The following is a 17,573-nucleotide window of genomic DNA, read 5'->3' as shown; positions in this document are numbered from 1 at the left end:
TTCTTGTAACTCTCCGGTGGTCTAGTGGATCTTAAGGTGGACTACTGTGAAAATACCTAAATGAGTATTGGGTTCGAATCCCGTTGAGCAAATAAGTTTTGTTTTTTATTTTAGTTTTTTTTTAATTGGTTTTAATTTATTAGACATGTTTGCAAGTTTATTAATATATTTAGGATCATTTTCGAACTTCATTTTATTTAATTTGTTTTGGTTTCGTGGTCTGTTTTCTTTTAAAGTTCTTGAAAAACTATCTATGAGTAAAACTTATTTTGAATATGTACCTACAAGTAGCGTTATAAAATAAATTGGAGTTATGAATAAACTTATGATTAAGTAGGCTAATTTTTTATTACTTACACAAATAAATTGTTGCGCAATGTTTAGATAAATATTTACCTACTTACTCTTTATATCTAAGGTGGTCTTATTACCTACCTAACCCTTATAATGCATTTGTATTTGTATTAGGAACACCTAGGTACTTAGGTTTTAAAATGCCTAGATGTTACTTACGTTTTTTAATCACTCGCGCAACATATTTCGGAGTACCTAGGCCTCCATTTTTAAGCATACACAGTGCATAAACGATTCAGTAGGTCTTACAATAGTAATTTGAATACCATGTCTAATCGTGTTATGATTCGGATTTTTTTTATATAGGTACGTTAAGACCAATGGTGTGTGTTTTATGGTGTAAATAAGCGTGTTAAAATATTTTCAAAACATTATAAATGTCATATAGTTTTTCTTTTGTTTATTTATTTGTGAGCATGTTTGCATTACTTTGGCTGGCCAATGAGCTTTATATAGAGACAACGTACAAGTAGAGTCAATATTTATGATTTTAAATATATGAGTCGTATTACAGCTTTAGCTCAGGTTTTATATATATACATAGATTTGTCTGGTGATGGGGTAGTGAGATCAGAGTTAACTGCCATATAATGTACGGTTATGGGCTTCTGATAAAGCGATAATTATACATTACAAGCAGCCGCGTGGACTGCCAGTGTTTGACAGCGAAAGGTAAGGTGAATTAATCGCGGTGTGTCATCATTAAATTTAAAAAAGTGCAGATTTTCCTTTATGTGCGCGTCACTTGATTTTAATATTTAGTCAAAATGCTTTCAACTAATAATTACAAAAAAAAAACAATTAATTGCAAAATATTAAAATCATCTGGGACTACAAATATTAGGCTAGTGAGGGACTAGGACACTATAAGTAAGTTTTTTTTTTCTTTTAAAAAAATGATCAAGTTACCATAAATATAAATTTATATTATTCTCATTTTGATTACTAATCGGGGCGTTGGCTGTCTGTAGAAATCAGTGTGAAAGTGTAATAGAGGAGGAATGAAAACGTGTGTGCATTGAGTGTTTATAGTTATGAGTTTGTGGTGATTTATGAAAGAGATGTATGATATGAGAAACGGATGCTAAGTGGATGTATGTATTTTTATTGGAAAGAATGGATTGATACAGATAGACAAAAGCTGGAGGGTAATCAAACTAGATTTGTCGGTATTTGCAGGGGAACAAACTGGGGAGGGAGGGGGTTACTCAATTAGCCAGAAAAATTCTTATCGGTAGGTTAAAATCCATTGGATTCAGCCCATTCCAATGGCTACAGAATTTTATGGCTAATACTACACAAGGTAATAAGACCCTAACGAAACCCACACACTCATTTTGGATGAGATATATCTGACACTCGACATATTCTGAGGGCCGGGAGCGTCTAAAAGGACGAGGCTCTTTTCAATAGGTTAAATTAAGTACAATTATATATTATGTTGCTTTCATCAATATAAGGTATAATAATAGGCGAATGTTTAGTTTGGTAAATTTTTACTGTACCATGCTGAGGTACTTACCTACTTAATATGTCAATTTTAAGTTTGTTTATATATTTAAAAAAAAAAAACACCCAAACAAACTTAAATGTCGGTATATTTTATTCAAGTATGAGACACTCGCCAAGAAAACGTGGCTGAGGGTGATAAGGCAGTGAAATTTGGTTCGAATTTTGGCAATGGAACTTGAAAGCTTCGTACTTATAAGAATTAAAGGTCTCTACGTTTTGCTTGAGAAGTTTTTGCCGTCTCATCAGACGCTCTTCTACGGAAGTGTACGGCCCAATTCGGGTAGAGACAGGAGTAATACTCGAGGCGGCCGGGTTGAGCTGGCAAGAACGGGTTAACTCGTAGCCTATTAGATTCACAACCTAATATCTTTGGTGAAGCGGGGTGACTGGGGAAAAAGCTGTCATGGGTTCATTGACGGAATTCTGATGAGCTAATTTCAGAGCTGAGTCACTAGCGGTCACTTAGTATTGAGATACACACTACACGATTAGAAAAGGGGGGATATATCCGACTAATCTAGAGTAGATTGAAGTCTTTTACAAATTACTGTAGTAATTCATAAAACACTTAAATCGGGGGCGAACTGTGACTAGCCGTATGCCTATTGCCTAGTATAAGCCTCATTTTTCATTACAAAACACGGAAAATAAAAAGAAATACCTTGTAGTACTGATGTCCTCTTCAGACGCATATTTCATTCATAGTTACATCTAATATTCTAACGATTGAAACTTGATGCACGTAATTCTATGGTTTATTACTTATCACATGCATTTTTTTTTAATTAATCCTTATTTTAACTTAGAAATAAACAAACTAGAAAAAATACCAAAGTAAAATAATGTTTAAAGATTCGCGCGCGGAGAGTATTCGAACGTTCCCTTTTTATTAAAGTCTACTCAAACGAACTACTCGGAATACACGGCTAATGTCTATGTGTGCGTAAATATCAATGAAAATAACACTGTCTACCTCTAAACTGTGAGAGAGAAAGGGACGTGATTTTTTGATCTGAAGTAAGCGAAAGTGAACCTTAAAATTTAGGACATATGGTTTAGTAAAACAACCTGAAACTTAAGACCTTTCTTCTTGGATCAAACCTTGTTACCTGTCCGAGGCAACGACCTCTTCTGCAGTTCTGGTATCCTGGTACTTTTGGAATAATGTTTATCTTTATAAGTCGCTGTTATGTCGCCCAAATGTCGCTGTTTTGTCGCCAATATGTCGCTAATAAGTCGCCAATAAGTCGCCGGTTTGTCGCTGTTTTGTCGCCAATATGTCGCTGTTAAGTCGCCAATATGTCGCTGTTAAGTCGCCAATATGTCGCTAATAAGTCGCCAATATGTCGCTGATTTGTCGCCAATAAGTCGCCGTTATGTCGCTATTATGTCGCCCAAATGTCGCTGTTAAGTCGCTAATATGTCGCCAGTATGTCTTTGTTTTGATTAATGTCGCTATTGTATCGCCGTTATGTCGCCATTAGGTCTCTCTAGGTAATGTCGCCAATAAGTCGCCGGTTTGTCGCTGTTTTGTCGCCAATATGTCGCTGTTAAGTCGCCAATATGTCGCTGTTAAGTCGCCAATATGTCGCCGATTTGTCGCTGTTTTGTCGCCAATATGTCGCTGTTAAGTCGCCAATATGTCGCTATTAAGTCGCCAATATGTCGCTATTAAGTCGCCAATATGTCGCTATTATGTCGCTGATTTGTCGCCGATTTGTCGCCAATATGTCGCCGTTTTGTCGCCAATATGTCGCCGTTCAGTCGCCACTAAGTCGCCGTTCAGTCGCCACTAAGTCGCCATTATGTCGCCATAGTAAAAGGTATAAAAGGCCGGTGCGGAGAGTAGGGGGATTCATTCATTCTTCGACCATCGGACTAGCAGTGACTCTGGTTTTCGGGTGTAACGTAGTGCGGGGAGGTGAAGTTTCTCCGCGAACTTTTTCTGTTTGTTTTTACTTGGAATTATCCTGATAAATTTAAACTTAGAATTTGTGTCTGTGCTTGGTTTTGCGGGGATTTTGATCGTCGTAATGCTAAGTTTAGACTGTTGTGGAGATTCTTTACTGCCTTGTGTGGGTTTTAGTTATTGTGAAGTTTTCTTTACGCTGTGTGTTCTAAGTGCCGTCATGCTATGCAGGGACAATGTCGTTGCGTGGCCGGAGCTTGGAATTGTGTCTGTGTTTGGTTTTACGGGAAGAAATTCTCGTAATGTTAAATATGGATGACAGTGTTTGAGGGAATTTCATTATTCTGTGAGTTAGTTTAATTTAGTTATTTTAGTGTATTTTTGTTATTTTAAAAGCCAGTTATTTTAGTGTATTGTTTGGACTGACAGTTTGTCCAGCTAAGCATTCACTCCGCCTAACGGTGCCAAAGGATTGGATGATTAGGAGTCTTTTGCTCCAAGTTTGAGAGGACTTGGCATCTCTTTTATATCAACATAAGAGATGAATTATCTCACTAGTCTCAAGGTCCAGCTGTTTAGATGGATGTGGAGACGTCACGTGCGCGTCATTGGGAGTAATCCCTGCCCACTGAAGTCGGCAGTAATTGAGACTAGGTCTCCTATTAAATTTATTTATATATTTCGGTGCTCCGGTTCATACTAGTGCTGGTTGCGGGGAAAAGCTTCTGTCGTGATTGATATCTTACACTTAGTCTTAGTCGCGGCAGAGTTTCCCACGTGATTGGTGCGTGTGTGTGCTAGGGTACTGATACACTTATATACACGGAATAGGGCGGTTTACTTCCTACCACCATGCCCGCGGGCGTAGGAGGGGGAACCAAATACACTGGCCTGTAGGTTGCTTCATCGGTTTCGCCTGCCGAACTCTACAGCTTCTCATAGGGACTACACTTGCGTATGTTACAAAGCATTGGGTCGATGGTAAGAACGAACTATGCTTTGAATGTACTAGATTAGGGACAAAGGGTAGGAATAGGGTAGAATCACACACTTTTTATTGTCTGTCAAGGTTATTTTTTAGTTGTGGTCTATAAAATTGATATGGTTGATATATATTTCTCCTTAGGGTCTAAAAATATGGTTTCTTTATTCTAAAATATGTGTGTATAAAAGGTAAAAGTGTTCAACTGTCTAAATCTTCCTAATTTATATGGGGAAAGAATTAATGTTTCTATAAAATTTATTTCTAATTTTTATTTCTGGTTGTCTGGTGTAGAAGCGAGGTACTGAGTAATACAATCAGGTATTTACAACATCATCTGGATTTAGGAACGCAGACTATTCTGGGATTGAGGAACGGTTTGCTTTAGGGAACCTTTGTCAGGCAGGAGCAGTACAAAGGATATAATTGAGTGAATACTCAATTTCGGCCTAGATTAAGCTAATAGTTAGCAATTAAACTCGGTACTTTGTTTATACATCTAGAAAACTAGGAATTCTGTCTAGATTATCAGTTCTGGGGAATGGGATAAAGGGATTAGCATCCCTAGCTTTTGAATATAAAAAAGATAAGTAATTTTGATGACTGATGGATACTTTGACACTTCTTTTCATCATCATCTAGGTGCGCTTAAGTTACGAAGTGTTGGTCAAAGCCCTTCTGGCTAAACTGGTAGTGTAGGTGTTCCGATTGATCTTGTAATCGGACTAAGAGTTCCCAGACCTGCATCGGGCATACGAAGTAGCACGTGTGAGTAAATCACGCTTCGTTTAGAAGTTGATAGTTAACTGTAATTATTCTTGAAATTCTAGGGTGTAAATGAGCTTATCTCAGGAGTACTACTTCTATGTTATCCCGGGATCTTAATAGGCGTAGCAGGATTTTATCAACAACAATTTTTTATATTTATGTCATCATATATGCTGCAATACTTAAATACATTATAGTAATTCTACAACTACATTTACATTACGCTAATAAATTTTATTGAATTATTCCATTTCTATAACTCGACTTTCTTTAAATTATTTCTTATTTTCATAATAAATTTATTACCATAAATTTCTGTTCATAAAATCTAGGTAAATATAAATAAAATCAGAGTCCAAAATTTAGTTGATACTCATTAAAGAATTTGAGGTTACCGCGGTTCGCTTCGAGGGGTCCTAACTACTAGCTAGACGATCACATGGCCATATTTTAGAGATAAATCTACAGGGGGTGTTTATTTTACGGTTAGGTAAGTAAGTAAGTAAAGTAGCTTAGAGGGGTTAGTGACACACTTTTGGTAGGTACTTGTTAGCAAAGTGTTTTCGTAAAAATATCTAGATCGCTAACTTTTAATCGGGAACGATAGTGTTTAAAGACATAAATGTCGCTAATTGATCACTTGTGTGACGTATGTCACAAAAGTATTTTCATATCTCATGCTCTGAAAGTGGGTCGTTGTTGTTCTAAAAGGTGCGCAGAAAGTGATACGTTTATGCTCTAGTGCAGAAAAGTGGTGTACTCCTCTGCGTCCTCGTCCCACGAACAACTGGGTGGAAACAAAATGGAAAAATAGTGTCTTTATTTCCTCGCCTGGAACAATTAGTAATTGTTTATTTTTACTAATCCCACGTTGATCCTTTTTTTTATAAAGAATGATTAAGTGAATTGTTAAAAACAAATTATTCTTGATTTTTTTCGTTGAATTCTATTTACTCGATTTCATAAGGCGGGAACCAAAAGGAATACACCAGAACTATTTTTTAAACCTTACACTTGCGTAAATGAGCAAAGGCAGAATTAGTGAGGATGTTAAGTGCAAGCACCTTTTTTTTCTTGATTAAAGCATGAAACTTGGCACAGTTGTTCCTTATATCAAATCAAGCCGATTTCGATCGGTAGCCCGAAGGAGCCCCACCTATGGGGCCCGAGGGGGGGGGTCAAAGTACCGCTCCGCCTGAATTCATTCTAAAAATTCTAACAGGCCACGTTAAGCTAATAGGTCATATTTGGTATCAATTTCGGATAAATCAATAACGTAGAATTCATTTCTGGTATAAAAAAATTGCAATTTGTAGAAAAAAATTAAAAAAAAATTTAAAAATCCAATTTTACAAGTGCAATTTTTATTTTTTATTTAGTATCAAAATTAAGCTGCCTGGTTTTTCTACATACCAAAAATATGAAATTAAGGCCTATTTAATGCAGATTTCAAAAACATAACTTTTACTTACCTTTATTAAAAGAAAATTGCATAAAAAAAAACTTATATCGTCTCGCGCGGTGAATATCTTTTTACTGACATCGGCATCGTTATAGACAACATCCGAAGTACACACTCTGGAGACCGATTAAATGTATTGTTTATTGTTGTAGATCCTTTATAGATCCTATTATAAAGATAGAAAAGCGTACAAATATTATTTTTTATATGTCGTTCAGTGAAAAAAGGGACCTAGGAAAAAAAATTCACAGAGCCTCGCGTTTGTATAGAAGCATACTCGTATTTAATTAGTGTCAACCAGTCCATGGACTCCATGGTCGCTGTTCTCAATGAATAAGAAGTAGACTGTAAGTATTATTTAATCTTTTTATTACATTATACCACACTTTAATTTTGTGACTTGTGTATTAAAAAATACAATTCCTTCCCCCGGCACGTGAATGGGTACATTTTATCATTCACGTATATAATATATGTCAGTTTCAACCATATTCTGGCCACAGCAGGGTTGTCAGAACAGTTTGGAAACAGTCATCTGCTCCTTGCTTCCATTCCCAAGAAGACAGACTGAGCAAGTTTAAAGAGGAACTAACGTCTGACCCCCAAACATATAATTCTACCCAGATAAGGCTGCTTCTGTTTCAGTAGTCTATTCAAGTAAAGAATTATTTCAGGATTTTTTTTATTATTTAGCTACGGCTTTATCAGTAAGGTATTCATTTTACAAGGCTATTTCACATATCATCATATGAAGTTATAATAAACTTTTGGCGAATGTTATTTATTTACTGATATTGCTCTATCCTGTAGGAGCTTGAATCTTGTATCGGCCAGGCTAAAAAGGGTCTATGCTTAGATCTCACTTTTATACACCTTATAATAAATGGGGAACCCGGGTTCAAATCCTAGAAGGCATATATTTGTGTTAATCGTGAAAGTTTGTTCCTGAATTACCTATGGATGTTTGAGTGTATGTATCAAATACATATTATCATATATGTATCATCTAGTCTTATTATCACAAGTCTTATTGAGCTTTCAGTATTACAAGGTCGATCGAGAGAATGCTTGGAATACGAGTAAGACTCCTGGTGTTTCAGGGCCCGATAGAAATAAGAGTTAATTATATATAATATATACATAAACTTCGAAGAGTTAAAAGTCCTTATTTATGCCATCGCGAAATTGTGTAGAGAAACATGTCATAAGTAATGTTCCTCGTGAGATACCGAATACTCCAAGAACCATGAAGAGTCCGATTCATTTCATTTGAAGGCCCTAGTTTCAAATGCTGTACAACAGTCATTGCAAGGTATTGATACGCACAGTAGACACAGACGTTGTAGCTATAGCAGCTAGACTAGATTCATGCGTACGAATATTTCCCCAACTACAGGATTTGTGGGCTCACGTTGACACAGTAAAAAACTCAATTATATCACATGTCACTCCATTGCATCCACAATAGGCCAGGGAATTCTATTTTTAAGCCAATAAAATTATCTATTCTGTAAGCTAACTAAACTCTTTTATTTACCCTAAAAGAGTGGAAAGTCTTACCCCTGTTTCGAGCATTCAGTGGAAAGGGTAGAAAAAGTGAGTTCGAAACATGGAACCTGTTCAGAGTTCAGCCATGCCACTACAAGGATCCAAGCTCTTACAAGATGGAGCAATAGCGGTGGCTAAAAGCATTCCCCTAAAATACTAAAATGAGTTATTATATGATCGGTAATAAAATAAATGCAATATTGAAGAAGACAAGTTACACCGGGATATTGAAATGAAGAGTTGTATATTGTTATACCTGTTCAAAAGGGAACCGTATGCCTCATTACGCGCAGTGTACCGTGTGGTTGATGTTTGGGATCAGACATTAGTTCGTCGTCAAACTTGCTCAGTCCGTATTCTTGGGAATGGAAGCAAGGAGCAGATGACTGTTTCCAAACTGTTCTGACAACCCTGCTGTGGCCAGAATATGGTTGAAACTGACATATATACGTGAATTATGAAATGTAGCCATTCATGTGTCGGGGGAAGGAATTGCATTAATACACAAGACGCAACATTAAAGTGTGGTATAATGTAATAAGTAAGTAGATTAAATAATACTTATAGTTTACTTCTTATTAATAGGGAATATTACGCAAAACTCTGCGTAGGTAGTGTCACTACCACTATCTGTCACAATCTGGGGGACTACCGCGAAACAAGAAAATCGAAGTTTCGTTGTCTAATCCCTCTATCACTCTTGCATATTCGATAAAGAGGCAGATAACTTAATTTTGATTTTCGCGTTTACCGGTAGGCCCTTGTTAACAAACCGCCTTGATGCATCAATGTCATATTTTACTGTCTGTGATATGTCAAAAAACAGTTTAAGGTACAGTATGTATAAGTTAGTTTATGAATTTACTAGAGTCGGTAGTGCTGCACTCTGGCGGCAGAACATTGCAGTAATATCCCCTATTGAGAACAGCGACCATGGAGTCCATGGAGTGGTTGGCACTAACTAAATACCTACGAGTATGCTTCTATACAAACGCGAGGCTCTGTGATAATTTTTTCCAAGGTCCCTTTTTTCACTGAACGACACATATAAAAATATTTGTACGCTTTTCTATCTTTATAATGGAATCTACAACAATAAACAATACTTTTAATCGGTCTCCAGAGTGTGTACTTCGGATGTTATCTATATCGATGCCGATGTCGGTAAAAAGGTATTCACCGGCGCGAGACGATATAAGTTTTTTTTTATGCAATTTCCTCTTAATGAAGATATGTAAAAGTTATGTTTTTAAAATCTGTATTAAATAGGCTTTATCATCATATTTTTTCAATGTAGAAAATACAAGCAGTTTAATTTTGACAATAAATAAGAAACAAAAATTAAACTTGAAAAATTAGATAATTTGAGTATTTTTTATTTTTTTCTACAAATTGCTATTTTTTTATACCAGAAATGAATTCTACGTTATTAATTTATCCGAAATTGATACCAAATATGACCTATTAGCTAAACGGGGCCTGTTAGAATTTTAAGAATGAAGCCGGGCGGAGCGGTACTTTGACCCCCCCTCTCGGGCCCCAGAGGGGGGGCTCCTTCGGGCTACCGATCGAAATCGGCTTGTTTTGATATAAGGAACAACTGTGCCAAGTTTCATGCTTTAATCAAGAAAAAAAAGGTTCGACCTTTTTTTGTCACTTAGAACCCTAGCTATCTTATACAGCCACAGTTAAACGTTTGTACGATATTAAATAGATTTTAAAGTTATTTAGCACTATATTCATGAAAATAAAATAAAATACAAGATAAAAATTACTTATATTATTAATTAAATTGTTATTTAATATTTAAAATACTTTTATTATGTTATAACGTGGTGCGGCGCACCAAGGTCGCGGTGCGGTCCGGTAGTCTGTTGCGGCTTTTAGAACGAAAAAGTATAAAATTAAAAAATAAGAGGCAATCCCGCTGATTTTCATACTATAATGAACAAATAATTTTAAAATTACTGCAGTTTGTTAAAAAATGTGTGTTTTCGTAAATATTGCAATCTAAATGATTTTCGCTAGGGGTTATTAATCTTCACACATGTAAAGTCTCCGATTGCAAGTAAGTCCTAAGGAAAATAAATCATGGCCGTAGATCTATTACTTCCATTACTGATTTTGCGAAATTGCCTTATCTTGTTTGGTTTCCTCGCATTCGATATGAAAAGTAGAGTGTTTAACTCGGGTGAAAGGTACCATTTCTGTCTCGGACTATTGGCGCTCTCACTGCGTTCGAGCGCCAAACTACCTCGACAGAAATGGGTGCCTTTCAACCCTTGGTTAACAATCTACTATTGCGTCATGAGATTGCTGACTTTAACAGCGCAATAACAGCATAAAATGGTAATCATCAACTCAACGGTAATCAATTCTTGATGATTAAGTATGCGAGCTAAGCATGCGAGGGAGAGTAGTGGGAATTGCTCTTAAAATAGAGAGAACAGTAGGTACATAAAACTGCCAAACGGAGAGCTAGCTGTAGAATAGCTATATATATGCTTCGTAAGAGGGCTATTATAATTTTACATATTCAGCCTTTACATATTCAAGAAAAGGGCTGGCTTACTCCCGTCTTATGGGCCCGCAACGCAAGTGCTGTAAGGACAACCCCTCTGAAGTTGCAGGTGTCCATGGGTGACGGTAATCGCTTAGCATCAGGCGATTCGTCTGCTCGTTTGCCTCTTATGTCATAAAAATGACCTGGCCTTGCTAAGCATATTAGGGGGCCTCTCTTCTTCTTCTTCAAGCACACCACTCATCTTGGTCCTAAACTAATCTCGTCCAGAACATCCAAACTTTACATTGCTGCCCATTATTGATAAACACTCTCCAATACGCTCTTGAATCTCCTTAAAGTGTCATTCTATGGAACCTGCTAACTATGTAAACGCAAGTCACTAGTAAATTCATAATTCAGTGACAATATCAATATGGCGGTTTGTTTACATAGTTAACAAGTACCACTTCTCTTGGTTCTCAGGTATCTACCTACATGAACCTGCATCAGAACGCCGTCCAGCTTCTCTCGGACGTTTCCAAATGGGACTCAGAGCGATTCGTGTTCGACAAAGAGAACTTCCGCATTGAGTTGGACTCGGCTACTCCGCTGGAGGCAGAGTCAGATGAGCCTCTACCCGCTGCTGGTCGGCAGAACGATCCGTTGGAGAGTGAAGAGAGCTTGACCTTACACTACAGGTAAATAATGACATGAATCACATCGAGCTATCTCCTCAAACTCAGTCTATACTCAGACGCAACACCCCAGGCCCCGTAGACAACATGCCAATCGCTAACGCTCCGTAGCGAACGAAACGCAATTGTTATTGTCACACTAACATGGAAGAGTATAGAGAGACACAAAGCGATTCGATGGCGAGGCGCAGGCGTTTGTCACCTTGGCTAGGCCTGGGATACTCCAGGCATCAGATGAGCCGCTGCCTGCGGTTAGCATTTTGTATACCTACCTATGTCAACAATCTTCAAAACTTTACCTTAAAAGCCATTGACGAGTTAACCCAAAGGTCAGGTGTAGCATACAAACGTAGACAAATGAGAATTTTACTACCCTTTAAATGGCTAACGCTTGGGTTTACGACACGAATAGGAACTAGAACTGTATAAATCAAATTGGTTGCCACCGAACTCTTATGTCTAGTCTATCTTTACCTTTTGATCTGAATAAACTTGTTTGCTACAATGTAATTTAAACAGACCTTCCTACTTACAAAAATAACTAAATTTATTTTCTACGCGTCTACTGTTAATTGTCCCACCACAATATAGGTACTGCACCTTCGTATTTGCTCGTGTGTTTTAAAAGGCTTCAAAAACATATAGTCCAGTTTTTGTGACACAAGCATTGCGAGATGTGACCAAAATGTGTATATTTGCTTAGTGGTTTTGTCTTAACTTACTCTTGATTATCCTTTGCAGATCCCGTAGCTTCATCCCACACTACGTCTGGCGCAAAACCGCGCGTCCGTGCGGCGTGGGCATCAGCCCATGGAACAACCATCTTTACGTCTGCGGGATGGACACCCACAGCGTATTGGTCGTGGAACGTACCCAGGCGAAGATAGTTACCAGATTGACTTGTGACGAGATGCTGTGTCCCGTGCACATCGCCTTTATGAAGAGCTTGGGGGAGATTTACGTCACAGGTAAACGTTTCGAGTCTCAATGTAAAACTATAAAGCCTAGGTATTAGATATGTGACGTCCCACAGGTAAAGGTACTTTATGGCAGCTGGCGGTTACGCTATCATTAACGTCGCTCCAATATTATTGCGGCGCTATGCGACGTAAGCGCCAGCCGTCATAAGATACCCTTTGTCGTGGAACGACACATATGAACACCATAGGCTTACGGAAGAGCCACCTAATGTGTGTCGACACACATAGAGACCATGCCAGCATGGATACCTACTGCGTGTTAAGAGGCTTTTGGGGTCGTTAGTTACGACATAATTTGCTAGTTGGGTTATTCTTCGCTTGTCTTCTTGGGATCAGATGTAAGACTATACCTAATTACATTAGACAACTATAGTTCATTTTTTTAGCATTAGAAATAAGGTAAACAATCTTGATGAGTCTTTTAATTGAAAAACACATTTTAAAAATAAGTTACGGCAAAGATGTAACAATTATGAATGTAATATGATCATTTATATTCTTCTGCTTTCATAAGTAATAGTTACTGATTTTTAAAAAGCGTTTTTCAATTAAAAGACATGTCAAGATCGCTTACCTTCTTTCAAGTTCTTTCTAATGCTAAAAAAAACGAACTTTATATTTACGACTCACTTAAAACTTGCTTCATTTTAATAAGAAGTTCCAGTCTATTTGCAATAGGGTCTTGTAGATTTTTACCCAAGTTCAAAAAGAGGGGATTCCCATACACTTATGTTTATTTTTCTCCAGACAAATGGAAGCACTGTGTCCACGTGTTTACGAAGGAAGGAGAGTACGCCCGCTCAATCGGGCAGAAGGGCAGTCGTGTCGGCATGTTCCGGTCTCCTGAAGGCATCGCAACAGACAATGCCAGTCAGTTGCTGTATGTGGTGGACACTGGGAACGACCGAGTTCAGGTACCTACCATTTATTTAAAAAAAAACTAGGATGACTGTTGTTATTGTTATTAACAAAACAGAAAGAAAAGGCAATCGAAGTCTCATTGTTAAGTGGCCAATTAAGAGTACTATGGAGGGCCCAATAACTATAGCAGACACTATGTCACGTCCGATTAGGAGGGTCCAATCCAAACAGAACGAGCTACCACACCCAGGTGCAAAGCAGTGTAGTCGTACCACAGAATAACTAATAGTACTACAGCGGTTCAGAGTCGAATCATGCTATCCCTTTCTAATATATGGCACTATCCCTTTCGGCTATTTAGGGTTGTCAACATTCAAGTGATTATCTTTCTGTGGTCGTGCATGCCAAAGGAAGTCAAGTGGTGCCAACCCTAATAATTGCTCGGAGCAATGCTGAGCCGAGCGGAGCCGAGTTTGGCCGAAGTCAGGAGTTTCGCACCCCTGGTCGTACTCTGATGAGGCACGTCATGTCTTCCCAGACCGAACTGAGCTGCATCACGCGACAATTTCTTTCTGTGTGGACCTACCGATATTTAATCTCCTAAATTCCATAAAAAAATATTGTCTCCATCATTTTTTTTTTATATCTCATTATTAACAATTTGTTTCTTTAATAGATCCTGCAACCCGACGGAAAATTCGTCGATCAAATCGGCGTCATGACCAAGCTGCAAACAGTCTACACGACCAAAAACTTGGAGACCAAGGAAGTGACAGTTACAGAGCTTAATGCACCAACCAGCGTCGCCGTCACCAGCGATCGAGTTGTCGTACTAGACAGTGGAAATAGGAGAGTCAAAGTTTATAACAAAGCCGATAAGAGCAAGATTAAGGAATTCGGTTCTGTAGGTCAGAGGAAAGGACAGTTCAGACAGCCCGAGGTCCTAGCCGTGGATCCGATGGGTTTCATTCTTGTAGGGGATTCTGGGAACTGTAGAGTGCAGGTGTTCAAGCAGAATGGTCAGCTGGTGCGGGCTTTTGGAGGGCTGGGCACGGAGGCCGGGAAATTTGGGTGGATTTCGGGAATCACTGTTAGTAAACAGTTGGATATAATCGTTAGTGATACGAAGAATCATAGTGTCAATTTTATTTAATTCTTGTGTCGCTATTGTCACATTAAATAAACCTCAACCTATGAAGGTATACAGTGTGGAAAGATAAGTCGGGTCCTGGAGGGAAAGTACCTTAAATCCTTAAATTGGCTCATTTTACTTAAAGGGGACTTTCCTTTATTTTTTAAAAGAAACAAAACTGAGGTCCTAGCCGTGGATCCGATGGGGGCTTCATTCTTGTAGGGGTTCTGGGAACTGTAGAGTGCAAGTGTTCAAGCAGAATGGTCAGCTGGTGCGGGCTTTTGGAGGGCTGGGCACGGAGGCCGGGAAATTTGGGTGGATTTCGGGGATCACTGTTAGTAAACAGTTGGATATAATCGTTAGTGATACGAAGAATCATAGTGTCAATTTTATTTAATTCTTGTGTCGCTATTGTCACATTAAAAAAACCTCAACCTATGAAGGTATACAGTGTGGAAAGATAAGTCGGGTCCTGGAGGGAAAGTACCTTAAATCCTTAAATTGGCTCATTTTACTTAAAGGGGACTTTCCTTTATTTTTTAAAAGAAACAAAACTGAGGTCCTAGCCGTGACCCCAAGGGCTTCATTCTTGTAGGGGTTCTGGGAACTGTAGAGTGCAAGTGTTCAAGCAGAATGGTCAGCTGGTGCGGGCTTTTGGAGGGCTGGGCACGGAGGCCGGGAAATTTGGGTGGATTTCGGGGATCACTGTTAGTAAACAGTTGGATATAATCGTTAGTGATACGAAGAATCATAGTGTCAATTTTATTTAATTCTTGTGTCGCTATTGTCACATTAAATAAACCTCAACCTATGAAGGTATACAGTGTGGAAAGATAAGTCGGGCCCTGGAGGGAAAGTACCTTAAATCCTTAAATTGGCTCATTTTACTTAAAGGGGACTTTCCTTTATTTTTAAAAAGAAACATAACTGCATTCAAATATTTTTCGTTTTTTCTTCAATTTCGCTTGTCTAAAAATATTATTGAGTAAGTACTAAATATTCGATGTTATGGATATTTTGTACGACAGACGAGTGTAAGACCTAATGTTTCTTGGAGAAATGTTATCATTAACATTAACTGTATCGACTAGTAGAAAAAAGTGCGAGTGTTTATTTTTTGGAAGTTTTACTCGGTTCGATTCCCGGTCGAGACAAGCGAATTTTTTAAAATCTTTTAATGCAGTTTTGTTTCTCTTTAAAAATAAAGGAATGTCTCCTTTAAGTTAAATTAGCCAGCTTAAGGATTTAAGGTAGTTTCCCTCCAGGGCCCGACTTATCTTTCCTCACTGTATCATACCAATTACTCATAGTGCTCTGCAGGGGCCCATTTCTCGAACGATATTAGTTTAATATTATTAGTGTGTTGCCATGGTAACCCATACGATTTGACAGTTCGTGGACTAATAATATTAGTCTAATATCGTTCGAGAAATGGGCCCCAGCCCTATATTGTAGGAGGCTACTAGCTGCTAGAGTGAGATGGCAATATCTCTCGCAGATACCTGTTGCTGTTAAACTAGGACCGTCATTACTAGGTTTTACATTCTAATGGAAATGTACAAAAAAAAATTGCCTTGTATATAACATTATTTTTATTTCATGTGTGTAAACGTGTACAGAAAATAAATTTGAATTAATCTTAAAAATAATGTTTAAGGTGGTTCGCCTAGGTTACTCAAAACTTAACTCTCGCTAGATGGCACCACTTTTGCAAAATTTCAGATTTAATTTTTTTGTGAAATGGTCTTGGTATTTGTATACTTAAAAGTATGTTTCGCGCACTCTTTAAGTAAATATTGAACTATTAAAATAAACATTGAATACTTCATTGTGCAAAAACCACCTTTTTAATTCGACGGAATGTTGCTGTCACGTTTTTTCCTACTATTACTCACACATGCAAACAGTGTTTCCGTGATCCTTGTAGTAGACAATTTCACACAACGTAAGTATGTTGCAATAGCGTAACGGTATGTTCGTGGAAATACGTGCAAGAGGATTGGGGTTCAAGACTGGTGCGAGTAGGTAGTTTCTTTTTGTTTCTCCTTTGTGTTATCTTACCTTTAAACGAGCAATTATTAGATATATAATTATTTATTTATATATTTGGATGGTATCAGAAACGGCTCTAACGATTTCGATGAAATTTGCTATAAGGGGTTTGATCTCTTAGCTAGGTCTATGAGAAAACGCGCATTTTTGAGTTTTTATGTTTTGTAAGCTTTGGTCGGTCTCCCAGATATTCAATCTCCGCTTGGCAACTAATCCCAGAATTGGCATGCGCACTAGTTTTTACGAAAGCGACTGCCCTGACCTTCCAACCCAGAGAGTAAACTTATTTGGATTAGTCCGGTTTCCTCACATTGTTTTCTTTCACCGAAAAATAGGTATCGGTGTATAAATAGGTAGGTATCAAATGCTATTTCGTACAAAAGTTCGAAAAATCATTGGTACGAGCCGGGGTTAGAACCCGCGACCTCCGAATTGCTTTCCGCTAGGCCAGCAGCGCTTCCCCCACATACTCAGTGTTATCAGGTTTTTTAAAAATCAAAAACGATTACTTATGAAAGCAGAAGAATATAAATGATCGTATTAGATTTATAATTGTTACTTACATATTTGCCGTAACTTATTTTTAAAATGTGTTTTTCAATTAAAAGACACGTCAAGATTGTTTACCTTATTTCTAATGCTAAAAAAACAAACTATAGTAATAATTGTGTTTTTCATTCATAGACAAAATCCATTATTTTTAACCACAGGAAATTTTATACACTTCTTTTTAGGGTTCCGTACCCAAAGGGTAAAACGGGACCCTATTACTAAGACTTCGCTGTCCGTCCGTCCGTCCGTCTGTCACCAGGCTG

General features: G+C 37.8%; 1 protein-coding gene across 1 annotated transcript in view; it reads left to right on the top strand.

The window, feature by feature from the left end:
- Positions 1–14,749, top strand: part of LOC134672001 (tripartite motif-containing protein 2-like) — a 29,295-nt gene extending 14,546 nt beyond the window's left edge. The window contains exons 6-9 of the mRNA XM_063529900.1: positions 11,522–11,736; positions 12,475–12,701; positions 13,461–13,627; positions 14,251–14,749. Of these exons, the coding sequence (XP_063385970.1) occupies positions 11,522–11,736; positions 12,475–12,701; positions 13,461–13,627; positions 14,251–14,727 (1,086 nt within the window). The 3' untranslated portion in view covers positions 14,728–14,749. The remainder of the gene's footprint in view (positions 1–11,521; positions 11,737–12,474; positions 12,702–13,460; positions 13,628–14,250) is intronic.
- The last annotated feature ends 2,824 nt before the right edge of the window (positions 14,750–17,573 follow it).

The sequence above is a fragment of the Cydia fagiglandana genome, chromosome 16 (genome assembly GCF_963556715.1).
Source record: "Cydia fagiglandana chromosome 16, ilCydFagi1.1, whole genome shotgun sequence".
Classification (NCBI taxonomy): Eukaryota; Metazoa; Arthropoda; class Insecta; order Lepidoptera; family Tortricidae; genus Cydia; species Cydia fagiglandana.
This window is presented reverse-complemented; position numbering and strand designations above follow the sequence as displayed.